We start from the raw sequence: 26,617 nt of genomic DNA, 5'->3' as shown, positions 1-26,617 counted from the left end.
CTTGAGCCCAGGAGTTTGAAGTTGCTGTGAGCTAGGCTGACACCATGGCACTATAGCCCACACAACAGAGTGAGACTCTGTCTCAAAAAAAAAAAAAAAAAAAAGATAAATAACCTATTTCTTTACAAAGTAAATGATGTGAAAGAGGTGGGGGACTGTTACAAATGAAAAGAAACTTGAGAGACACATTAACCAGACATGTGGATTTTGTTTGCGTCCTAACTCAAACAAACCAACTCAAAAATCACATTTTTGAGATAATTGTGGAAATGTGAGCAAGAACTAGGTGTTGTGTGACATTAAAGAAGTATTGTTATTAATAGTTCTGTTAGGAATAATAACAACATTGAAGTTATGCAAAAAAAGAGAAATGTCTTTATCTGTCAGAGACACATACTCTAGTATTTGTGGGTGGGAAAAAAAAATGTGATATCTGGGCTTTGCTTTAAGATAGTCCAGGGAAAAAAAAGTGGGGCCAGGGGTAACTGAAACAATATAGGTGGAATGTTGATTTATTTTTCATCTGAGTGCTGAGCAATTGAAGGTTCATTGTCCCATTCTTTCTTTTTGTGCAGATTTGAAAAATTCTATAATAAAGAAAAAACAAAATGATTAATACATTAAGTTAACATGTGAAACTTCTTTGTAGAGTGTCCAGCTCTATACATGGGATGGACAATATTGTTACTAGGCAAATAGAGAGCAAATGGTGCTAACTTGACCCAGAGGGCAGTACTAGGGCCAAAGAGTAGCGGTAAGGTTCTAGATAGGAAACCAGCATTGATAAGCACACCAAGAAGCAGGCCCTCTGCACCATCGTAGGAGCATAGCTCAGTACAAAATGCAGCAATTCCACTTCTACAGTATCCACATCTAAGGTTTAGCCTATGGCTATGTGACACAATGTATCCCCTCCATCTAAATTACAGACTCAGCCTTGCCACTCTCTATCTCATTACCCTGCTTTATTTTCTTCATAGCAGTTATCACTGTGGTTATCTTATTTGTGGTCTGATTATTTGTCTATCTTCAATCTCCATCTCCTCTATCAGAAATCAATATTAGGGCAGGAACTTTGTCCCCTATTCTGAATCTTAGTATAGTGCAGGCAGAGTTAAGATGCCTAACAAATATTTGTTGAATAAATAAATGCATTACAGCATATTTAATTACAGTAAAGACTTGGAGGCAAGACAATGTCCAACAATAAGGAGCTGTTTAAATAAACAGTGGACTATCCACAGAATAGAAAACTATTAAGGCATAAAAAATGTGCTATGGATGAATGTTTATTGTCATAAAAAGATGCTATGATACATTTTCGGGTGAAAGGTTCAGATGAACTAATAGCATTCACAGCTTGAATATAATTTTGTTAAAAGAAAAAATAAGTCTATATAAAAATATCTGGAATAATACACAGTGATGTGTAAAAATGATTATCTATGGACAATAAAATTATGAGTTATTTATCTTTTGTTATTTAGATTTGTATTTTTCTACAACTGAGTTTCATATGCCCTAGGTTTAAACAGAGCAGTGCTACTTCCTCTGTAATAGAGGTAATCATAATCTCTTTTCTGCCTATACAAAAGCGTTGTGCCCTGAATATTTTATAATTATTCAGTATAATGAGAAAATGTACTTTAATATTAAATTTACTTTAATATCAAAAACTTAATACAAAGATTTTCTTAAAAATTAAGTTTTTCAAAATGAAATCAATGATCCTGTGAGGCAGTGAGCTAACATCCTGTCTCTAGTTGTGTTCAGCGCTAACCAGGTTACTGTAGAGAGAATTTTTTCTGCATTGAATGAGTGATCAGGGGAGTTCTCTAATAACCTTTTCAAATTCTAAAGATGTTGTGACTTTTGAACTATTTAACCCTAAAAGTTTTTTATAACATATATTCAACTAAACAGTAATACAATTGTTTCCACTTTATTATTGATTATAAATTAGTCAGGGAATGGAAATAATGTCAAAAATGAGCCCAGGAATTTTTCCTGTTTCAGACTGGGTGGAGTGCAGTGTTAATGTGCTACTTTACACTGAAATGCACCACACCTTGATGTAATTTTCTGATTAGTACCAACTCCAAAGCAAGGATTAAATTATATAGTTTGTACCGTCAACAATCAATCAACAATTGTGTTGAGCAACTTCAATAGACAAACCGTAGTGCCAAGAAGACAGAGAAATAATCAAGATGTACAAGGCACAGCCGCTGTTCTCAAGAAGCTTAGAGTCTAGCAGTTGCCTGAGGATCTGCCATGGTTAGCAGTGCAGTGAGAATCAGTAATCTGTCCCTGGGATTTGACTTCGTTTTGAGGTTCTTTCACATCAAGTACCACTGGCCCACCACAGAAGTCCCCAGAGTGTACTTGCCCCTATGAAGAGCAGAATTTCTTTCCCTTGGTTTCCCTCAGTATAGCTGAGACAGTCTGGAACTTTCAAAGTATTAACACTGGTTCTGGCAGTATTGTTTATTAGGAAACTTTAGAACATTTATACTGTAACCATCTCAAGTGTTAGATAAAATATAATAAATATCTTTTTAATGCATCTCTAAGCTTACAAGAAAGTAAGAAAAATTCTCAAGTCTTACAACTGAAGAGATAATTAAAAACCAAAATCAAAATAAGAAGTCCATAAGTTGATATGGCAGCTGAGAATGGAGAATGTCATTTTCTAGGGGTTTGGGATCTAAGGTCATGAGGAGAAGGAGACAAGATTGGGAGTGATAAAGAAGATATCCTCCCTGAAAAAGGTGGACCAGAGAAAGGAGACCACGAGACACAAAGAAGCTTGTCTGCCTTAGCTTAGGTGTATGGAAAGGGGGCAGAATAAGCCCTAAAAGTTCATAACCATGGACCTGCGTCTCCTATCTGTTGGCCACTCTTTCCAAAGGATACTACACACATGATCTAAGACTCTCCAAGCTAGGTAATTAACATAAAAATTGGTCCCAGGCCGGTGACAGATTACCTGGAATATCTGGCAGAGACAAACCCTAAATTAATCTAGAGGGAATTATCTTCAATATAAGTCCCATAGGATATCCACAAATAAAGTCTCACTGAAGATAAACTCAATGCAGATTGTTTTCTTGTATGTTGTGTAATTTTTCTTTTTTTTTTTGAGAAAGAGTCTTGCTCTGTTACCCGGGCCGCAGTGAGTGTCGTGGTGTCAATCTAGCTCACAGCAACCTCAAACTCCTGGGGTTAAGCGATCCTACTGCCTCAGCCTCCCGAGTAGCTGGGACTACAGGCATGCGCCACCATCCCCAGCTAATTTTTTCTATATATATTTTCAGTTGGCCAGATCATTTCTTTCTATTTTTAGTAGAGATGGGGTCTTGCTCTTGCTCAGGCTGGTGTTGTGTAATTTTGAATCATGAGTTCATCTCCAGGGGATTCAATAAATACTATAAACAGTAGAATTAGACTACCAAGAAATTTCAGATAAAAGAACTATCAGATACATACTTTAAAAATGAGTAATAGACTGGGTGATTATGACGTGTCAATGTAGGTTCATCAGTTGTAACAATTGTACCACTCTGGAGGGGGACAGTGATAACGGAGGAGGCTGTGCGTGTGTGGAGGCAGAGTATATATGAGAAATTTCTGTGCCTTTCTCTCAATTTTGCTGTGAATGTAAAACTGCTCTTTAAAAAGGGCTTTTTAAAAAAGTATGTTTAAAATTATTAAAGACAATAAATAAGAATTTTAAACATAAGAAAATATAGACACCGTGAAAAAAGAATCAAATAGAAATAAAGAAATCAAAAATATATTCATTGGCATTTGAAAATCAATGAATGATATTGGTTAAGATTACATTTGGCTAAGAATAAAAGACAAAAGAGATAGTGGATTGATAAGTTAAAAGCTTCTCATATAAAATTAGTTTTGCTTCACACCTAAAATTCCAGATCTTGGCCATCTAGCACTGGCAGTAAGGCTCCACAAACATCTAGGACTGATTATTCTTCTACCTTTCTGTTTCAGCTCGTAGTGGGTGACACTTGTTCTTTTGGTTCAATATACAGTTCCAGCCCTCAGGACACATTCCAGGCAGGGAGAGGAAGAAAAGGATGAAGAAGGGAAAGGGGGCAAAGGGTGTGAGTCTATCCTTTAAAAAGTATCTTGGAGATACTCCCACTGGCCTCCTGTTGCCCAGAACTGAGTCACATGGCCACACTTAGCTGCAAGGGAGCCTGGGATATTTATTCTGGGCAGCCATGGACCCAGCTAAAAATTAGGAGTTTTACTAATGTGGAAGGAAGGTGATATGGTTTGGATGTTTGGCCCCTCCAAATCTCATGTTAAAATTTGATCCCCAGTGTTGAATGGGAGGCCTGGGGGGAGGTATTTGAGTCATAGGGGCAGATCCCTCATGAATGGCTTGGTGCCCTCCCCTGGATAATGAGTGAATTCTCGCTGTATTACTTCACTCAAGAGTTGGTTGTTTAAAAGAGACTGACACCACCTTCTCTCTCTGCTGCTTCTCCCACCACGTGACATGCCTGCTCCCCCCTTTACCTTCTGCTTTGATTGGAAGCTCCCAAAGCCCTTACCAGAAGCAGATGCTGGCATGATGCTTCTTGCATAGTCTGCAGAACAGTAAACTGAACAAATCTTTTTTCTTTATAAATTACCCAGACTCAGGTACTTCTTTATAGCAGCACAAATGGACTAACACAGAAAGCAATATAGATACTGGAGAAAATTAACAGTTAGCTGGCAAATAGTATATTAAAAGGAACTGAAAGGAGAAATCATGAACTGAAAGATAAATATGTTGAAGTGATTTAGAATGCCATAATTTCTGGAATATGGAATTCAAAAGTCCCACATGCATCTAATGAGAGTTCCAGAAAGAACGAGTAAGGAGTAATATTTAAAGAGATATTGCTCTAAATTTTCAGGAATGAATGAAAGTCATGAATCCTCATAAATACAAACCTTAAGGAGAAATTGTAAAAAGTGCCAGAAGATGAAACAGATTACCAAAAAACAAAAAACAACAATAACAACAACAATGAAAAAAAAAACAAGAAAATTAGGCTGGCACACCCTTCTAAACCATTGGTGTCAGAAAATAGTGGAATAATATCTCCAAAGTGATCCAAGACAATATTTTTTAACCTGGAATTATTTCTTTTCTTTTTCTTCTTCTTTTTTCTTTTTCTTAAAAATAGAGATGGGATCTCGCTCTTGCTCAGGCTGGTCTCAAACTCCTGACTTCAAGTGATCCTCCCACTTCGGCCTCCCAGAGGGCTGGGATTATAGGTGTGAGCCACCGCACCCGGCCATTAACCTGGAATTCTGTATCCAGCTAAAATATCATTTAAAAGTAAGGACCCAATTAAAATATTATATTTTAAGATGAAGATTGATCTAACAGGTAGTGGCTAAAAGAACTACCAAAGTATTTACTTCAGGAAGAAGGAAACCTAATCCAGAAGGATAGTATGATCTGAAGTAGATAACGATAAGGGGGAGGAGGAGAGATGAAAAAATAGATAAAAATAAACAAGCATTAACAGTATAAAATAGTATAATAAAGGTAATGATGGCTAACTTGAGGATGTTGAGATGAAGCTATAGTATGAGACAATAATAAAATGTAAGGCGAGAAGAGGCTAATCAGAGCTAAAGTACTCTAAAGTGTTACGCTGTTCCAGAGGCTTGGAAGGTGTATGGAGCTGTCCTTCATATGTGGTACAGAGGTGTGACCTCACCACAGCTGCCTTGTTCCCACCATATGTGGGCATGGATTAGGATTTCCAACTCAAGCCACATGACAGGTGCCTGATCCTTTATGTCCACATTCCCTACCCATTTTTTTGTGGAGGATTAAAAGATGGTGGTGGTAGATATAAGAGGGGAAAGGATGAAGGAAAAACTACTGGGAAGGAAAAAGCAATACACCTTGGTAACTGGCTAGAGACAAAATCAACAGAAAGGCAAGAGTCAAAGATTTCACTGCAGTTTTCAGTGTAGATGGTGACAGTATCCCCTCTGAAGTAGAGAAATCTGGATGAAAACAAATTAGTTTGAGAAGTAGGTAGGTTTTGGGTGAGATGTGTCTGAGCTATCCAAATGAAACTATTCCATGAGATTCAGAAGTTTTTAACCTGTAATTTGCAGGAAATACCGTTACTAGAGATAGAAATTTTAGAGACATTCACAGAAAGGAATCTCCCTAATGCATCTTTCTATCTGAAATGCTAACCAAGAGCCTATCCCATATTAGACCCTCAATAGAAGTGTGAGTGGATGAATGAATGACATTTCTCTGAGGAAAGAGAAAATCAGACAGCTATGGGCTGAACCTTAGGTATAATTCACAAACGTAGAAGTGGAACTAGGAAAAAGACCAGCATAGAAGAAGGAGGGGAGAAGCCCAGTGAATTATAAAATGCTGAGGGCAGTGCAGTGTCCAGAATGGAGGGGAAGGAGCTGACCAACAAGGGCAAGAGCTGGGATCCTGGAGATTGAAGAAAGACCACTGGGCACAGAGCTTGAGAGAGGACATGGTAGTTGGAGCGAGATGTTCTGGCAGGATGATTGGTGGGATAAGCATTATTCAATGGGATTAAGGAAGATTTAAGTAAAAAATAAAACTATGAAGGGCACTCTGAAATTTGAGGAAGGCACTAAGAAAAGAAAAGAGATGAGCATAGTTGTTACAGATGAAGTTAATGCCCCATTTTTTAAGTTAAGGTAACTTTGATATAATTAAAAACACAGGAGAGCGACCTAATAAGCCCCCAAAATGCCATGGTCCAAGATGCCTCCAAGATAATGTTCCAGGAGCTTTAAGGAGTTGTACAAGGGCTGCCGTATCTGTGCCCTGACCAGCTATATAATCTCACCTGCTCTGGCTTTCTTGGGCTCCAGTCATGCAAAAGCATTTGCTATAAAACACATGTTCACCACTCTGGCCTTTGCACTTGCTATTGTTTACTTTAACTTCAGTAATTTTTTCTATATTCTTAGCCTGACCAATTCCTACACATTCCTCAGGACTAAACTCAAACAAAGCCTTTTGTCAATCCCTCCACTGGCTGAGCCATCACCTCTCTGTGGTGTTGACTTCAGGTATTTATCACATTACATGGTATTATGATGTTTGGCTCTCTCACACAAACTATTGGAGTGTCATAAAGTGTTTAGGATATAGCAAGTACTCAACAAATTTTTAATGAATGAAAGATTGTAGTAATGAATAAACAGAAATCATGTGAGGTAGATGGAGGAGGTTAATTCTTGGCTTTCAGGTACATGTAATCACATTTCATAGGAAGGGTAGGAAAATGGCCTTTGAACACTGAAAATTAAGTTTCCAAACATGCAGAGTTGATATAGCTACATTATAGGCAATAGAACTAATAAATTCTTAAGAGTGAGATATATCATTAAATGAGATGGATTAGAAGCCCTTGCTCTTGCCCTTATGCAATGTTTATAAGAGAAAAGGAGATATTTGCTTTTCTAGGGTCAACTGTCACTCCTGAGGCAAGCTGACATAGTTCAGACTTAACAGGGCTAAATCATTCTGATCTGCTGCAGTGTCATCTGGAGAAGAGAGGATGTTTTGCTGACTCACTATGAATGCCAGTTTTCCTTTTCAACTTGTTCTACTCAGTTAAAATGAAACTACTATCCCTCCAGATGGAACTTTTTACTTTAACTGTTCAAGGGTTTCCAGATACCAAAGATGGATCATGCACTGGGAAGGAAGGCCCTCACTGGATGACATCCTACTGCCCTCGTTCTCTTTTGCCTGGATTCCTACAACCTAAGAGTTGACAGTAGCCTTATAAATTGTCTAGGACAAATCCTTGAGTTATTCCTCACTTGGACCTCAACTTCCTCCTTACTGCTCACTCAGTTTCCACTCAACTCAACTCTTGGCCTTCTGTCTTGCCCATCCATTCATTCATTCATTCAATGTGCGTTCATTGAGTGCTTTGCTGTCTCGGGCTCTGTTCTTTACACTGAGGCTACTGCAATGAACAAGACAGACCGGGTCTGTTTTCTCATAGCCTTCACTGCAGACATGAGACTGCATTCATTCCAAGGACTGGACTCCCCACCGATGTATGGCTTATTCTCATTCATCTCAGTTGTGTTTATTTTGCTTTTTAGGGGTCCCAGCCCCACATCACCACCTCATGGTTATGTCCTGCAGGAGCCTCAAACCCACATCTTGGACTGAACTTACTCTCTTCCTCCCCCACCAGTTCTTTCTTCTGAATTGTTTATTTTGTCTATGCTATTGTCATTTCCCAGTCACCAGGCCCAAAGCCTCAGAGACACCCCAGTTGATTCCTCTTCCTCAACCCCAATACATCACCCAGTTCTATCTATTCTACTTCCTTCTGGACAAATGCTTTTCATATCTGTCATTTCCTTTTCTTACCCACTGCCATGTGCCAGGTTCACATCTTTATTTCGAACCTGGGCCATTGTGCCTGTTCTCTTCACTCACCTCCTCTTCTAGAGCACTCTAATCATTGCTGCCTGATTAATCTTAAGTTAGTACTGTGGATGTTACATAAAGCAACTTCTGTCTTTCTAAAATACTTCTTCCAAAACCATTTTCCTGTCACCACACCCCATAAATATGACATGTTTTAACCTACTTGACGTGGCACTCACAACCTCCCACGATCTGGCCTCCTCTGAGGATGTGTCCTCAGGGTCTTTCTATACCACCACCACAACCCTGAGTCCCCATTCTCCTCACTTGGTCCCAGCTTGAACTACTCCCCACCTTCCCACTGTTGAGAACATTGATTTTGGAGTCAGATACACCCAGTTCAAAACCTTGTTCTGCCAATTACAAGGCATGAAGCTCTGTGTTTCAGTTTTTTACCCACAGAATGTGGGGAGAGTTGTGAAACTCAAATGAAATAATGCCAAGAGCATAGTATATGATCATCTCAATAGCAAACCTGTGTGCCAAGCAGCTGGGATTCCAACCTACGTTTCTAGTAATGAAAGTCTCTAGTGGGGCCAACATAACTGGAAGTACCCCTTAAACACCTGTACCCCCAGGCTGCCAGTGGGACAGGAATCCCCCAGTCACCTGCTTTCCTGCTCTGTCCGATGCCTCCCACTTCTTCTGCCTGAGTAGCTATTTTTCATAGAGGCCTTCCCTGGCCCCATCTAAAATCCCCACATTCCTCTAGTTAGTGTTTATACCCCTACCTTCTTTATTTTCATCACAACACTTTTCACTATGTGGAATAATCAACTTTCTTGCTCACTTTCTTTTCTTTGGCCCCAGAAAGTGAGGTCCATGCCCACAGGGTCTTGGTCTCATTCCTGGTTCTGTCCCAGCACCATAAACAGTGTCTGATAGAGTTGAACAAATACATAAATAAATGAATCTCTGCTTCTCTGATGTGTTTCCATCCTTCAGACCCTGACCACATTTTTCTTTCCATGAAGTCTTGTGAATATTCTAGTTCATAGTAACTTGCCCTCATTCAAAGTCCTATAATAATTCCTCATCTAAATTCAGTTGACTTCCTATAGCAATTGCTGATGCCATGTTCTGCTGTGACATTTCTTGTATTTTGGATCTGATTTATCATTCATATCCTGTGTGATTATTTACCACATTTCCTGAATCAGACTAAAAACTCCTTGAGGTCAAGAAATGCTTTTGTACATTTCCCTAGAATTCTTTAGGAAAATACTTTCCTGATCCCTAATATTTACCTGGCATGATGCTAGAAGCTAGAAATGCAATGATAAATGTAGCACCGTCTCTAAATAATTACCTAGGTGATATTATTCAGTTACCTCAGTGCATATTAGGAGGAGGTGGCTCTCGCCTCTCTTAGAAGTCATTAACAGGCCTGATCCAAACAGAGACTGCCCGGTGTCTGCCGGATAACCTCAGGTGGGTAACTTAAATTCTAGGAGCCTCTCCTGACCTGTTAAACAGAGATAATAGTATTTACTTACAGCAGTATGAAAGAGATAATATATATGAAAATACCTCATGAACTGCTAAGTGTTACATAAATATCGGTTGTTATTATTGCCATTGTAATAAACATAATGTAAGGTGAAATTGGAGCCATTGTGAATAAAAGATATTCAATAATAATGTCCATTTATTCCGAAGATAATAGAAAACCTGATTCTGTCTGTCACAGCATACTGGGTGATGACCTTTGAGTAGGATAGCATGTTGCCAAATTCTCCACAAGCCCAGAATGCTGGGGTATGACCACTGCCACCTAAGAGGGAATATCTGGGCCACACATACAGCTTTACCTACTGCTGGAAATTGGAAAAGCCTGCAGGGCCATGAGCAGAGGGCTCTAGACCATCCAAAGTGATTTTCTAGGTTCCTAACATAAACTATTCTTAAAATGCCCAAATGTCTGTCACCAAAGTCCACCTGTGGTGGCCTGCTGGGTTTCAGCGACATGTGTGGGCCTGGTGGTACCACTGTGCTTACAGCCAGCCATTTGATAGATACCAACATGACTCTTGTACCAGGGCATGTACTCCCGTTCAGATTTGCGTATCTCTCAGTGAGTCACCACCTTTCCTACCCAAAACTCAGGCCGCAGCTTCCTGCTCCAGGGCCAGCCCTCACTCTCAGATTGGCTTTCCAGTCTGTCTGTTCTGAGTCAGGCAGTCCTCCCTTCCTGTCTTGCTGTCCACCAGGTCTCGGGACTTGTTGCTTCAACGCACATCACCAGTCTTGGGGTAGGCAGGTCCACAGGTGACATCATCTGTTTATAAACAGCTTCCACAAATCGCCTCCCACTGGAAATCACAGAATCTCAGAGATGGAAGTAAGGGCCCCTCCTGGGCAGGGCAGGACTGCCCTCCAGAGCTTCCTTGGCAAGGGGTCATTTGGCCTCAACTTTAAACATCTGTGAATCAACAGAGCATTTCCGACCTCGCCTCTGAGCTAACACCTTCAGCAGCTGGCTGCTGGGTGGATGCCATGACAGAGCTCACCAGTCATTGGGTCACTGAGGGAGCAGCAACCAAGAAGCCAAACTGCAATTTTCTAAGAGCCTGGGTGTGTCCACAGAGGCCCAAGTGTGCTGTCCCCTGGGTGGTGGTGACTTTTAAAGCAGTAGAGCATGACTCTGAGTGTGAGGGCATGACTTGGGACAGTCATGGCAGACAGGTCCTGGTTTGAATCGCGTCTCCCTCACTCACCATCTGGGGGCCTTGGACATTCACTAGTTGTGTGACTTTGGCCAAGTCACTGGAACTCTCTGAACCCCTGCATATTAATATAAATAATAAGAGTCTTTATTTTAAGATTATTGTGCGGATTAAGTGAGTTAATATATGTAAAGTTAATACCATGCATATATTAACTCACTTTGTTAATATATGTAACAAATAAAGCCTCTCTTTGTGCCTGGAACAAAATTATTGCCAAATAAACAGTAGCTATTGTTACTATTATTATCACCATTATCTCTTCCTTTCTGAACCCAGCAGACATCATGCAGAGGATGCTGTTCTCCTGTTTCATCTTTCCTGAAATGGTTGGGCAAAATCTATGCCCATAGAGCTGGGTTTCTGACCTATTCGGGATGACAGCCCCCCACACACCCTGCCACTGCCACAACCACCATCTCTAGAGAATGAGATTCCCATGGCGCACCCCAGAGACTCCCAGAAACTCATGTCCCCTGGTCATGCCTCAGTGCACAGTTGAGACCTGGAGAGGGTGGTCCCTAGTCTCCTAGAAGTCTCAGTTTGGGAAAAGTTTTCTCACCCAGCAAACAAAGCACTGAGTCAATGATCCTCCTTGCCAAAATAAAAGACTCAACTGGCCTGATTCCAAAGCCCCCAGGTGTTGCCAGTTCAAACCTTTGCACACAGCTGCCTGCACCTGGTGGACAGGAGGGTGGGCACCTCAGTGGCAAGACTTAGAAAGTCTTGGGTGGGACCAAGGGGAACAGTGAGGAGCATAAGCCCCGGAATCAGATGTCCAGTCTTCAGCATGCACCCGCTGAGTAACTTTGAGCAAGCTACCTAACCTCAGTTTCTTTTCATAAAATGGGTATAACAGTACCCACCTCGGTGAGTCATTATGAGAATTAGAAGCTGCTTCTCATGTAAAGCCCTTAGAATACTTAAAACAGTCAACATGTGATCACTGCTATCATAATTAACTACCAGAAAGCCATGTTCTTGTTCAGACACGAATTGTAGTTTTCTGCCTTTCACAAACTTTCCAAGCCTTTTTATCCGGTGAGAGGTAGTGGATGAGGTAAGAGAACAAGGTTGATAAATACAACACAAGCGAAGGAACAAATAGGAAAGCAGTTGCCAGGAGGTAGACACTTTATTATGACATCTTCAAAGAACAGTCAAATCAGTGGACATTTATTGAACACCTGCTGTGTGCGAGCCCCTGCAGACAGTAGGGTCCAGTGTCCCGCTCATGATTCTCTGATCCCCAGGGAGAAAAGTCACATGGGGGTCAGGGAGTTTTGTGGGGCTTGAAAATAGGATGGGTTTCTGAACATCAAAGTGCAATTAACCTTGGGGGGCGGGGGAAGCCCTGAGGCCCGCCTGGGAGCTGTCATCACTGCCGAGAGGAGAAGCGGGGTGGGGGGCTCTCCGCTGGGCGGGTCGCCCTAGCGCAGCTCTTGGGGACCATGGGCCGTCTCAGCAGCCGCCCGAGCAGCAGCCCGAGCCCGTGTTGCAGGAGCGCTGCGACCTCTGGCTGCCGCCCCCGCAGCAGCAGCAGCCGCGACCCCCGCTGCCGGCGGCGCCTCAGCGGAAAGCAGCAGCAGCCGGTGGAGCCGGAGCCGCAGCAGCCCGAGCTGCCGCAGCAGCCGTCGCAGCAGGAGGAGGAGGAGGACGGGGCGGGCGCGGGGGCGGGACACGGAGCGGGGCCCTGGGACGACCCCTTGGAAAAGCCTTTGGCGGCACCGGCGCTCTGCTGGGAGGACATCGCGGAGCTCCTCGCGGCGAACCTGGAAGAAAGGCAGCCCTTCAAACGCGAGCAGACTTTTCCCTCAAAACAAAAGAACTCAGAGCTTTTGAGATTTGGCTTAGTGTACACCAGCCTGGCCCGGTGCAAAGGGGAAAAAGCACCCAGAAAGAGGGGAAGCAGAGATACAAATCCAAAACAGGTGTTTCCATTTTCTCTGACTAGAATAAGGACCACCCACGTTCTCCACAGTGGAGAATAAAGAGGATATGTAGCTATTGATCTGTGTGATCCAACCCAAAATTTTCTCTTATCTTTTCCTCTGCCTCATTTCACTTTGGCCACAGATCTTCAAGTGATATTCTCGTGGTTACTAGCATTGTATAAACACCCCATCAGTTAGAAAATACCCAGATCACACCTGCATCCCTACTTCCTGGGTCTAAAGAATGTACAAATGCCAGAAGCATGTCCTGGTCATTCTTTTGCATCTATGCCTCTCATCCCCCACAAACACAAGGAGAAGGAGAATGGTGCATATAATAGAAATAGTCCTATTCAAGAACCCAAGTTCTAGTCACAACTCTGACAGCCTTGCTATGTAACCTTTCAAAAGCCCCTGTCTGGGGGTCCCCTGTCTGGCCTCCATGCCCTCATTAGTACCATGAGAGGTTGGCTCACTTGAAGCTGAAGATGCTTTCCAGGGCTGTCCCTCCACATCTACATGCTGGCTATGTTCTGTCTTCTCTCCTCCCCTGTCTTCAACTATTCCCACTCCCCTCCCCCAGACCCCACCAGGAGACTTACCAGGCGCTGGCTACACTGGAAGACTCTCTTAGTTCTCCAACTGGAACAGGCCACCTTCCAGGCAGTGGACTGAGCAGCATCCAGCCAGAGAAGCTTTTATAAGATTGCAGTCAAGTTCCGGCTCTTGGGAGGGGCCCATTTCCCAATAGAGATGCTCAGCTGACACTCACATCCCAGAGACATTCATCACTCAGGTAGCACTGTAGGTGGTGCACGTGGACATCCAAATCACTTCACAGAGGTGCCAGGATTGCTCTGGCATGTTTACTTTCCAAACATGACACTGTTCATAGCTTGGAGGGCTGTGTATATGCTGAGGGTAGGTATGGGGCCCCTTCTGCCCTTGTCTACAATGCACACAACATACACACACAGAGACACACATGGTTCCACTTGCCCACACACCCGTTCCTGTGTAGTCATCTCCTTGGTAGCTGGTAGTCCACTTACTTGTTATCTTGGTTTGCCTCTTGGTCCTTGTCTCCCCAGGACAGGCCACAGGCTATGTGATAAGCCTGCTGGGTTTCATCCAGATGCTTCCAGATGGAGTTGAGTGAAGATGATGGTGAGGACGCATACGGGAATCCCAGTGGTGATTTCTCTCTGTCACTGGAGACAGAAAGAAAAACCAGGCAAAGTTAAGGAAACATTAAGACCTAAAAAGTTGTGGACATAGTCAGGTTACCATATCCCCATAATTCAGCATAGGGGGCTTAAGAGAAAAATGTGTGCAGGACACTAGCTGGATTGCAAAAAGGCAAGCCAGCCTGCAGGACCCTCCACTCTTACCCCGTGGGCCGCCTCCCCCAATCTCCCTTTGAAATTGGTTCTCGCTGGGGCCACTGCCCAATGGGAAAGAAAAGAAATGAAAGAAAAAAGGGAAAGGAAGAGGAAGGAAGGGAGGCAGGGAGGGAAGGAAAGAAAAGAAGGGAAGGCCAAAAAGAGGAAAAAAGTCCCTTTTGAAGGTCCAAAGTATCCATGATAAAGAGTGTTTTTAGAATAACTAACTTTTAAGAATTGGATAGTCAACCAACTTCTGAACTGCTTCTTAATCATGCAACTTCCCACAACCATGAATGTGAGATATAAAAGGAGTGCAATACTAAGAATTCAAAAATTAACGGTGAGAGACAGGTTTGGGGGTGAGTGAGCTGGGAGCAGCATGAGGGAACAGATGAGGAAAGGCAAGTCACAGAAAATACTAGTTTCATTTAACGTGGATTTAGATAGAGCCTGATTAACAGGTTGCCCATACCTGGAGCACCTGTTGGTGAGTATAGGTGAGACATTCAAAGAAGTGAGGTCAGCATTAGAAAAGAGAAGGAAGTGAAAAAGTAACAAGATGGAGGCAGGATCTCCTCTGGGAAATAGTGTAAAGTTTTTTTTGGTGGGGGGTTGTGTGTTTTTTGTTGATTTTTTTTAAGAGTGAAGAAGGAGGTTTGATAGGAATCAACATGAGGGGATAATCCGGGCAAGTGCCTGCTCATTCTGTGGACTTGCTATGGCCTCATATACTAACTTGCTTTTCACTCTTAGCTCTTATCAAAGGAGGACCCCATTGCTTATCTTATATATAAAAGGCTGATTTGAAATTGTCTTTTTTACCATAAACCTTATGAGTATCTCCTGAAAGAACCACCCCATTCCTGAAAGAATGTTAACCGGAACCCAACACAGTGACCAGTGTCCCCCTGCTCTCACACACACCCCTCCCCACCACCACACACCCAATAGACCACAGAAGCCCAAGGTAACTTCCTTCCACACACCTCCTTTTGGAAGAGGAGGGTGTCTTCTTGGTTCTCTACTCAGACCCAAATCCAGGATTCCAGGATGCAGGGAAATGTACGCAGACATTTCACACCTGCCTCTTAAATTCACTTTCCCAGAAACTACCCAACCCCCGCCAGCTTTCCTCTCTAGCCAATTTGATGGAAGCACCTGCGAATATATTAAATAATAATCAGAAAAGTAGTGTCCATTCATTGGAGCCTGGAATGAGCACTTTAGGCAGTCTTATTCCCCGTGAATAGGAGAAAAACTATTTTTCAAACTGTGGCCCATACTTCAAGCGAACCCTGCCAAAATGTGACCTTTCTGGGTACCACTGTCCTCTCCTCTTCAAACCCATTGCTGGCTCTCCTCGTGCGAGCTTGTGTCAGGAGTAATGGTCCCAGACATGATTCTTTCCTTCAAGCTTAAAGTTCCCAAATTCAGAGCACAAAAGGGAATATTGTTTCCCGGAGGTGTAAATAGTTTCAGTGCCAAATTGTGCTTCCCAGATTTTTTTTAAGTGTTCACTTTCCCTTAAAAGAAGGGAAAGGAAGATGGCTTGATGTGGTGTGAGCAGAGGAGGCGGACAGATCATAATCAGAGGCAGTGACATCAGGAATAAAGTTTTATTGTGACAGGGAAAAGAGCTTCATAACTGAACTTTAACACCTCATCCTCTAAAGAACTGTGCCTGAGAGGAGAAATCAGGCCAGTAAGTATGAGGTTAAACCTCTAGGCCCCACAGTGGGATGAACACGGGCAGGATGCAGGGGGAAACTCGAAGCATTTCAGAATCCCTTTCATGGGGAAACGGGAGAAAAGGAGCCTCAGCCTGGCGCGGGTCTTCACAACTCTGTCTCTGCCAGGACAGCTCCTCAGTGCTCCTCATGGCCCAGATCAGCAGCAGCCCCCAGAGCAGCAGCCGGAGCCTCCAGAGCTGTGGCAGCAGCTGGACCCCCCAGACTGATGGCCACTGCCACCCCCACCGCCACTGCCACAGCAGCTCGAGCCCTGGTGTCGGCGTCGAAAAGATCGGCGGGGCCTGTGGTGGCTCAGGCAGCAGCCGCCACCCCCAGAGCTGCAGCAGCTGCCACCCCCAGAGCTGGAGCCACAGCAGCCCCCCAAGCTGGAGCCACAGCAGCCCCCCAAGCTGGAGCTACAGCAGGAAGAGACTGGAGGGGGGCATGGGGCTGGGCTCTTTGGGGGACACTTGGGAGGACACTTAGGTGTACACTTGGGAGGGCATTTGGGGGTACATTTGGGAGGGGGCTGGCATTGCTGCTGGCTTTGCTGGCAGGACATCTTAGCAGAAGCTGAAAGACAATAAAAGCCCAAGATAACTTCCTTACATTTAAAATTGAACTATGAATTCACAAGACTTTCTCTATGATGATCAGATTTTAAACATCCAATCTCTCAAGACAAGTTTCGGGAACTATACAGATGGTTTCTACCTAGGGACTCCATATTTTCCAACGAATTCCTTAAAACTTCATAAAAGACACCAATCCCTCCTTCCCTTACCTTCCACCCTCCCCTTTCAGAAGAACCCTCCCTTCCAAATCGTCCTTTCTCCTTGTCTGTCTTCAAGATTGTCCTCAACTTCATCCCAGGCCCTCTTTCTGCCAAAAACACCAGCACCAAGAGTCCATCCCATTCCCCAAGAAACATTCTACCTGGTTCAGGCACTGGAGCAGATTACCCAGGAGGCAGGTGGACTGAGGTGCTGTCAGAAGCTTCCCCTTTTATATGTTTCACCTCTGGCATCAAGGCACGCAAACCATGTGTGAGGTGGGATGCTGGGAGCATCTTTCGTAGGAGGCATGGGTGACTCCCTCTCCTTACATCCCAGGGGCCCAATTCCTTCCTCCATAAGCATCTCAAGTATTAATGTACAGGAAGATTCCCCTGAGAATTGTAGAGCTCTAGGATGGTGATGGAGCTTTGCGGATTGTGCACAGCACCTATCAATCTCACAGGCAGCTCTGCTATGCTCCCTGTTTCCTGAGCTGGGCCAGTATAGTTCTATACCTTTAGGTTGAACAGAAGGTCGGTTTTCTCCTTGGTAGGGGGACTAGACAGGAAAATTCACAAGATAGAAATTAAATGGCCCTTTTTAGAATAAGGATAGAAGTCCAAAATATTAATAAAATCTCAGACCCAAGTCAATAATCTAGTGTGGCTTTTTTCATTCTTAGATTATGCCCTAACCTGAATCAAGAATGCTTGATGTCTCAATGATGTTATTTTAGGCAGGTCTAATGCAGATGGCGTGGGTGGTTGGGCTTCTCTCCTTACCTGAACTTGACACACCAAGAGAGCTCACAAACAGCACTGATTCAGCACTAACAGTCTATTTGAAAGGGCAGAAGAAGCCTAGGAATGGCTCCTGTTTCCACTTGTGGTCTTCAAGGAGGCACATTTGGCTAGCCCAAGGTGAGATGGCAAGGACCAGGTGTACACTGAGGGTGGAGCAGGGGAACTAGGCTCATCCGGAAGTTGCCAGAAATGAGCACCAGTTCACTAACTCTTCTCACCATCCGTAAGAGAAGAGCATCCAACCTGGAAGATCCTTTTTCATATAAATTACCTCAGAAGGAGATTCTTCCTCAGATGGACAGGTAGAAAGGAGAGGAAAGAAGGAGCATATAGGTTTCAAAAGTCCATGATGGAAAGCAAAGCTTATTTTCTCTATAAACAATATTCTGAGGGTAAGTTATGTCCCCAGGAAAGTCACCAAAATCAATTTAGCTGGAAAAAGTGGCCAAATATGCCATATTCATAATGAAAACTGCAGTGGGAGAAAATGAAACTGGGGGAAACATAATACTTCAGCTCCATGCTGGGTTAAATGGGCTGTGATGAGAAGCAGCAGCTCATTGTAACCCAGACTGTGGAGAGAGATGGTCTGGGATCAGTTCTCAGCTTTGCTCTCTCTACCAGTGCAATCTCAGGTAGTTACTTACTCATCACTATAAAGGGGGCTAATGGCCGGATATGGTGGCTCACTTCTATAACCCCAGCATTTTAGAAGGCCGAAGTGGGAAGACCTCTGGAGGCCAGGAGTTTGAGAACAGTCTGGGCAACAGAGCAAGACCCCATCTCTACAAAAAATAGAAAATTATCCGAGTGTGGTGGTGCATGCCTGTAGTGCCAGCTATTTGGGAGGCTGAGGCCCGAGGACTGCTTGAGCCCAGGAGTTTGAGGTTGCAGTGAGCTATGAGGATGCAGTGAGCTGCACTCCATCCTGGGCCACAGAGTGAGACTCTGTCTCAAAAAAAGGGGGGGGGAGGGGCTGATAACAATTCTCAGAACAGTGCGTAGAACTGTTAGTTCAAAATGGTAGTTTAAAAATATCTAATCATAATGGATACCCTTGTTTCCATGAGAAAATATATTTTAAATTTCAAATTATTGATCTGCCAATTTTTGAAACAAAAACTATTTTTTGTAATATCCGAGCTTGGCCTTAATGTTTTCTTATAGAAAAATATTGAATATTTACTTGACACTAGGGGATGAGATTATAAAGAAAGCATACTGCTTATTGAAAAAATAGGAATAAGACAAAGATGGTCACTATATAACGGTGAAGGGTACAATTCAACAAGAAGACATAACAATTCTAAATATTTATGCACCTAATTCAGATGCACCCAGATGCATAAAGCAAATCCTACTTGATCTAAACAAAATGATAAACAGCAACACCATAATATCTGGGGACATCAACACCCCTCTGACAGGACAGGACAGATCCTCCAAACAGAAAATAAACAAAGAAACAATAGACTTAAGCACAACTCTAGAACAAATGGGCCTAGCAGAGCATTCTACAAAAAAACCAATGAATATACATTCTTCTCACAAGCTCATGGGACATTCTCTAAGATTCACCATAGCCTAGGCTACAGAGCATGTCTCAAGAAGTTTAAAAAAATAGAAATTATACCATATGTCTTCTCAGACCACAGTGAAATAAAATTAGAAATCAATTCCAACAGAAACTCTCGTCTCTACACAATGTCATGGACACTAAACAAACTTTTGCTGAATGATTATTGTGTTAAGGAAGAAATTAAGATGGAAATCAAAAGATTCTTTGAACTAAATGATAAAGGAGACACAAATTATCAAAATCTGTGGGACACAGCTAAAGCAGTCCTGAGAGGAAAATTTATATCCACAAATGCATACATCCAAAAGACAGAAAGATCACAAATTGACAATCTAATGAATTGCCTCAAAGAACTGAAAAAGGATGAGCAAACCAATCCCAAACCCAGCAGAAGAAAAGAAATAACCAAGATCAGAGTAAAACTAAATGAAATTGATAATAAAAAACACTATACAGAAGATTACTAAAACAAAAAGTTGGTTCTTTGAAAAAAATAAACAAAATTAACACACCTCTGGCTAGATTAATGAGAAGCAGAAAAGAAAGACTCTAACAAGCTCCAACAGGAATGAAAAAGAAGAAATTACAACTGATATCACAGAAATACAAAATATCATCTATGAATGCTATAAAAACCTCTATGCACATAAACTTGAAAATATGGAGGAAATGGACAAATTCTTAGAAACACACAGCCTCCCTAAGCTCAGTCAGGAAGAAATAGAATTCCTGGACAGACCAATGTCAAGACCAAAACTGAAGCAACAATAAAAAACCTTCCTAAAAAGAAAAATCCTGGACCAGATGGTTTCACACCCAAATTTTACCAGACCCACAAAGAAGAACTTGTGCCTATCCTGCAGAAATTATTCCATAACATTGAGAAGGAAGGAATCCCCTCAACACATCCTATGAAGCCAATATCATCCTGATACCAGAACCAGGAAAGGACACAACAAAAAAAAGAAAACTACAGACCAATATCCATTATGAATATAGATGCAAAAATTCTCAACAAAATCCTAGCAAACCAATTTCAGGTGCTTGTCAAAAAAAAAAAGATAATCCATCACAACCAAGTGGGCTTCATCCCAGAGATGCAGGGATGGTTCAACATATGCAAATCTATAAATATAGTTCACCCCATAAGTGGAAGCAAAAACAAAGACCATATGATCCTTTCAATAGACAGAGCAAAAGCATTCAACAAAATTCAGGACCCTTTTATGATGAGAATACATAACAAAATAGTCATAGATGGGATTTACCTCAAAATGATAAAAGCCATATATGACAAACTCACAGCTAACATCATACGGAACGGGGGAAAAGTTGAAAGCATTCCTGCTTAGAACTGGAACTAAACAAGTTTGCCCTCTATCACTGCTTCTATTCAACATAGTGCTGAAAGTCCTAGCCAAAGCAATCAGACAAGAGAAGAAAATCAAGGGCATTTAAATGGGGGCAGAAGATGTCAAACTATCACTGTTTGCTGATGATATGCTCTTATATCTATAAAACCTCAAAGATTCTCCCACGAGACTACTGGAATTGATAAACAAGTTCAGCAAAGTCTCAAGTTATAAAATCAATGTATACAAATCAGTAGCATTCCTATATACCAACAACAGTCAGAGAGAACCAAATCAAAGGCTCAATACCCTTCACAATAGCAACAAAGAAATTAAAATACCTCGGAATATATTTAACTAAGGAGTTAAAAGACCTCTACAGGGAGAACTATGAAACACTGAGGAAGGAAATAGCAGAGGGCATAAACAGGTGGAAAAACATACCATGCTTATGGATCAGCAGAATCAACATTGTGAAAATGTCTATATTCCCCAAAGTGATCTACAGATTCAATGCAATCCCTATTAAAATACCAACATCATTTTTTGCAGATCTAGAAAAAATAATTCTATGCTTCATATGCCAGAGAAGACCCAGTATAGCAAAAGCGATCTTAAGCAAAAAGAACAAATTGGGAGGCATCCATTTACCAGACTTTAAGCTATACTACAAGGCTATAGTAACCAAAACAGCATGGTACTGGCACAAGAACAGGGACGTAGACCAATGAAACAAAATTGAGAACCCAGATATAAAACCATCCTCATATAGCCATCTAATCTTTGACAAAGCAGACAAAAACATACACTGGGGAAAAGAATCCTTATTCAATAAATGGTACTAGGAAACATGGATAGTCACATGTGGAAGAGTGAGACAGGATCTGCACCTTTCACCTCTCACAAAAATCAACTCATGGTGGATAACAGACTTAAACCTAAGGCATGAAACTCTAAGAATCCTAGAAGAAAATGTTGGAAAAACTCATAGACATTGGACTAGGCAAAGAATTTATGAAGAAGACTCCAAAGGCAATCACGGCAACAACAAAAATAAATAAATGGGACATGATCAAATTAAAAAGCTTCTGCACAGCCAAGGAAACTATCACAAGAGCAAACAGACAACCTACAGAATGGGAGAAAATATTCCGCATGCTACACCTCAGATAAAGGGCTGATAACTAGAATCTATATAGAACTCAGGAAAATCAGCAAGAAAAAAATCAAACAACCCTATCAAAAAGTGGGCAGAGGACATGACAGAAACTTTTCAAAAGAAGATAGACTAATGGCCAACAAACATATGAAACAATGCTCAACATCTCTAATCATCAGGGAAATGCAAATCAAAACTACAATAAGATATCACTTATCTCCAGTGAGAATGGCCTTTATCAAAAAGTCCCAAAACAATAAACGCTGGTGTGGATGCAGAGAGATAGGAACACGCATGCACTGCTGGTGGAACTGCAAACTAGTACAACCTCTGTGGGAATTAATATGGAGATACCTCACAGAGTTATAAGTAGAACTACCATTTGATCCAGCAATCCCATTACTGGGCATCAACCCAAAGGAAAAAAAGACATTCTATAAAAGAAGTCATTTGCACTAGAATGCTTATAGCAGCACAATTCACAATTGTAGAGATGTGGAAATAACCCAAGTGCCCATCAATACATGAGCAGATTAATAAAATGTGGTATATGTATACCATGGATTTCTACTCAGCCACAAAAAACAATGGTGATATAGCACCTTTTGTATTATCCTGGATAGAGCTGGAGCCCATTCTACTAAATGAAGTATCACAAGAATGGAAAAACAACACCACATGTACTCACCATCAAACTGGTATTAACTGATCAACACAAGTGCACATATAGTAGTAACATTCATCGGTTGTCGGACAGATGGGAGGGGGGAGGAGGGGATGGGTATATTAACACCTAATGCATGTGGTGTGCATCATTTGGGGGATGGACATGCTTGAAGCTCTGACTTGGGTGGGGCAAAGGCAATATATGTAACCTAAACATTTGTACTCTTGCAATATGCTGAAATAAAAATTAAAAAAAAAAGAAAAGAAAATGAGCCATGTGAGTGACCTGAGACCAAGTTGGATAATGATGAGTTGAAAGGTATAGTGGAATTGATTCCATCTCAACCTACACATGAATTAGCAGCAAGGTTTGACATTACTATTCCAACAATATTGGACCATTTGATACAAATTGGCAAGGTAAAGAAGCTGGATAGATGGGTATCGCATTAATTAAACAAGCATCAGAAGAGAAATTGCGCTGAAGCTTGACTTTCTTTGCTATCACTTACATAAAGGCAAACCATTCCTAAACTGTATTGTTATGTGTGATGCTGGATTCTTTGTGACAATCGCAAGTGTTCAGCACAATGGTTGGATAAAGATAAAGTGCCAAAACACAGTCCAAAACTGAATATTCATAAAAAAAAAAACACTAATGGCGTCTGGTAGTCCAGTGCTGGTATTATCCACTACAGCCTCATGAAACCTGGTCAATCAATTATAGTGGATGTCTACTGCAACCAGTTGGACGAAATGGTGAGGACGCTTGTGATTAAGCAGCCAAGACTGGTCAATAGAGACAGGCCAATCCTCTTGCAAGACAGCACTCAACCACATGTTGCACAAACAATGCTGCTCAAACTACAGAAGCTGGAAACTCTATGTCATCCACCGTATTCACCAGCCTTTGCACCAACTAACTACAGCTTCTTCCAGGCTTTGGACCACTTCTTGCAAGGAAATATATTCAATTCTCAACAAGCTGTGGAAAACACCTTTTGCCATTTCATTGCCACTCACTCTCTGGGCTTCATTGCTGCTGGCATAAGCAACCCATCATTAAGATGGCAAAACTGTCATCAACAGTTTAGGCACAGGCTTTGATTAATTGTATTGCTTCTCATTGGAGATACGACAAACTTTTGATTTGAAATCAGACATTTTTGAGGGTGGGGGAGGGGATGGGTATATACATACATAATGAGTGCGATGCCCACTGTCTAGGGAATGGACAGGTTTGAAGCTCTGACTTGGCGGAGGGGCAGGGGGGGCAAGGGCAATATATGTAACCTAAACTTTTGTAGCCCCACAATATGCTGAAATAAGAATAAAAAAAAGAAATCAGACATTTTATATTTAATGACCTAATATTTTCCTTCCAGTCTTTTTTTATTATATGTAGTCTTTTAGTGATTTGTTTTGTTTTTATTTCACAGTTTTTATCATAATATTTGGATGACTTTGTCTTACTAACACTTTCACTTAACACTTTAACATTATTTTTGGTAGCTATAGAACATTTCATGGAGGGCACAGAATCTATTTATAATTCATTGGGAGTGAGAATTCTAGTGCCAGTCTCTGGGTTTGAATGCCAGCTCCCCACTTACCAATGGTGTGACCTTGGACATTAACTCTCTGCCTCACTGTCCTCACTTGTGAAATGGAGAAAGAAATATGTTTATCTCCTAGGGTCATTTGCAGATAAATGAGTTACTATCCATAAAACTCTTGGAATAGTGCCTGGCACAGAGTAAGCCCCCAATAAATGTTAAATGAAATCTGATGCTGTGACACTTATACATTTCAGCACACGGGGGCAGGGTGGGCTTAGATAAAGACCACCAGGTAGTGAGGCAGATAGGTTGCTGTGGCTGCTTAATCTCTGTGCGTCAGAAGATGTCTCTCTTTCCCCTTGCTGAGAAATACAAGAAAGAATGCAGAACACAGGCTCTGAATTTCTGGGAAAAGAAGCCCAATAGAAGTCAAAAGAATTTCCCAGATAATACATGAATTTTATGAACCTTAAAAAGAAAAATGTCCATCCCCTTTCACTCCAGTTGTTTAGGCACATGACCACCTATCTGACCACATAGTAAGGTCTTTGAGCACAAAGACCCCTAAGGAGTCTAATTTAGTGCTTGGTAGGCAGTAGGTGCTCAAGTTCCATTTCCTTTTCCAGTTGAATTTGCCGTTCAGTAAGGAGAATGGATGCCTCAAACAAATCCAAACCCAGATTCTCATTAACAAATTCCAGACATTTCGTGGAATGATAGAATAGGTGTGGAAAGGACCTTGGCCAGCATTCAGAGGCAGTGGTTTCTCAACCTTAGGGAGGCCTGGGCATTGACATCCTCCAAAAGTTCACCAAGGGGGTCTAATGCACAGTTGGGATTAAGAATCATTGCTTTAGACCATGCCCGTTATTTTACAGAGGAAGCTGAGACTCGGAAATAGAAAGAAGCTTGCCGGTATATGCAGGGAGTTGGAGGCAGAGCAGGAATTCAAACCCTGCTATGAGCCCTCTGTCTGTCACAGCACCCTGCCTCTTGAATGGTATTTTATTTCTTCTTGTGATTTTTTTTCTAGCAAGGTTTATTTTCTATACTTTGCTTGTTAAACATGGCTATTGAAGTTAGAGTGAAAATAGTAATAAATGTGATGAATCATGGCCTGAATCGTATTTCTAGAAAAGTTGGAAGTAACCATTCCCTGTACTACCCTAGATAACCAGAACTTAAGTACAAGTGTCAGAAAGGCAGTGTCTGGTGTCGCCAGGGAGGAGCCACCTGGCAGGCCCACAAGAACCTCCCCAGGGTGGCGCTACCTTGATGACTGTTCCTGGGCCCAGAAGTTCAACCCTGTCCATGCCTCTGAGCTTATCAATCCTGGGAACACTGATTCACTGCACTTAACTCACAGGAGACTGATGACATCAATTTGCAAAGACAAACGTGATTCTCAAATGTGGGCCTGACAGGTATATATTCTCTTCCTGTAGGAAAACTCCTTGAAGAGGTCAAGTCATAATGTGGAGGCATTTGGTGAGCACGGGGTTGCATAACAACCTCAGGTTTTCATGGTGAACAAAATTAGACATGCTCATCAGGTCATCTGAACACCTCCAGCCCTGGACAGATTTTTGTGGCCCTGAAAACACCTGTCCCCTGGCTGCCCTTTCTCTGTGCTCCTTTGTGCTAGACCTGGGCCTAGGAATAGCCTCTGTAAGGGGCTTTGCACAGCGGGGCTCCCGCCCATTACATGCTGATCCCAGAGTTTCACATTGGAAAAGGAACGTTTCTATTTTATTTGTCTTATTTCTACTACTCACTGTTGCCCTGACACATACTCTGAATAGTGTACAAGATAATGTCCACTGCTCCCCAAGATGTCAGTATCCTAATCTCTGAACTAATAATCTATGAACATATCATTTTACACAGCAAAGGGACTTTGTAGATGTAATTAAGTTAAGAATCTTGAGGTGGGGAGATTTTCCCAGATTATGCAGGTGTAATCACAAAGATCATTATAAGAGAAAGGCAAGAGAGTCAGAGAGAAGAGATATGACAAGAGAAGCAGAGGTTGGAGTGAGGCATTCTGAATGTAGGAAGGAGCCACAAGCCAAGGAATGTGGGCAGCCTCTAGAAGCTGTAAAAGGCAAGGAAATAGATTTCCCCCTAGAGCATTTTACCACTGATAAGGTGTTTTTGTATTTATCCCTTTATTTGAATCTTTACAACCACTCAGTTGGATAGAAATGAGGATTATTATCCTTGTTATTCAAAGAGAAAAATCAATGATCAGAGAGGCCAAGCAATTTGTCTAAGGTCACACAGATAATAAGAGAAGCTGCCAGGGTTCAAACCCAGCTCTTTGGACCCTGTATCTTATGTTTGCTTTCTGATCACAGTGGCCGCTCACCCAGTGTCTGTGTATCCTGTCTGAGAAGTGGTGCACAGGCCAAAAGTCCCCAGGGATTAGAATATAATGCGCATGAGCAGACT

The 26,617-nt window shown here is 42.0% G+C and overlaps 1 protein-coding gene across 1 annotated transcript; it reads right to left on the bottom strand.

The window, feature by feature from the left end:
• Nucleotides 1-12,684: 12,684 nt before the first annotated feature.
• Nucleotides 12,685-12,973, bottom strand: CRCT1 (cysteine rich C-terminal 1). Its single transcript, XM_045546334.1, is given in 2 exon segments — nt 12,685-12,768; nt 12,770-12,973. Coding segments are annotated over 2 exon segments (288 nt in total).
• Nucleotides 12,974-26,617: the final 13,644 nt, after the last annotated feature.

This window comes from Lemur catta, chromosome 3 (assembly GCF_020740605.2).
Source record: "Lemur catta isolate mLemCat1 chromosome 3, mLemCat1.pri, whole genome shotgun sequence".
Lineage (NCBI taxonomy): Eukaryota > Metazoa > Chordata > Mammalia > Primates > Lemuridae > Lemur > Lemur catta.
This window is presented reverse-complemented; position numbering and strand designations above follow the sequence as displayed.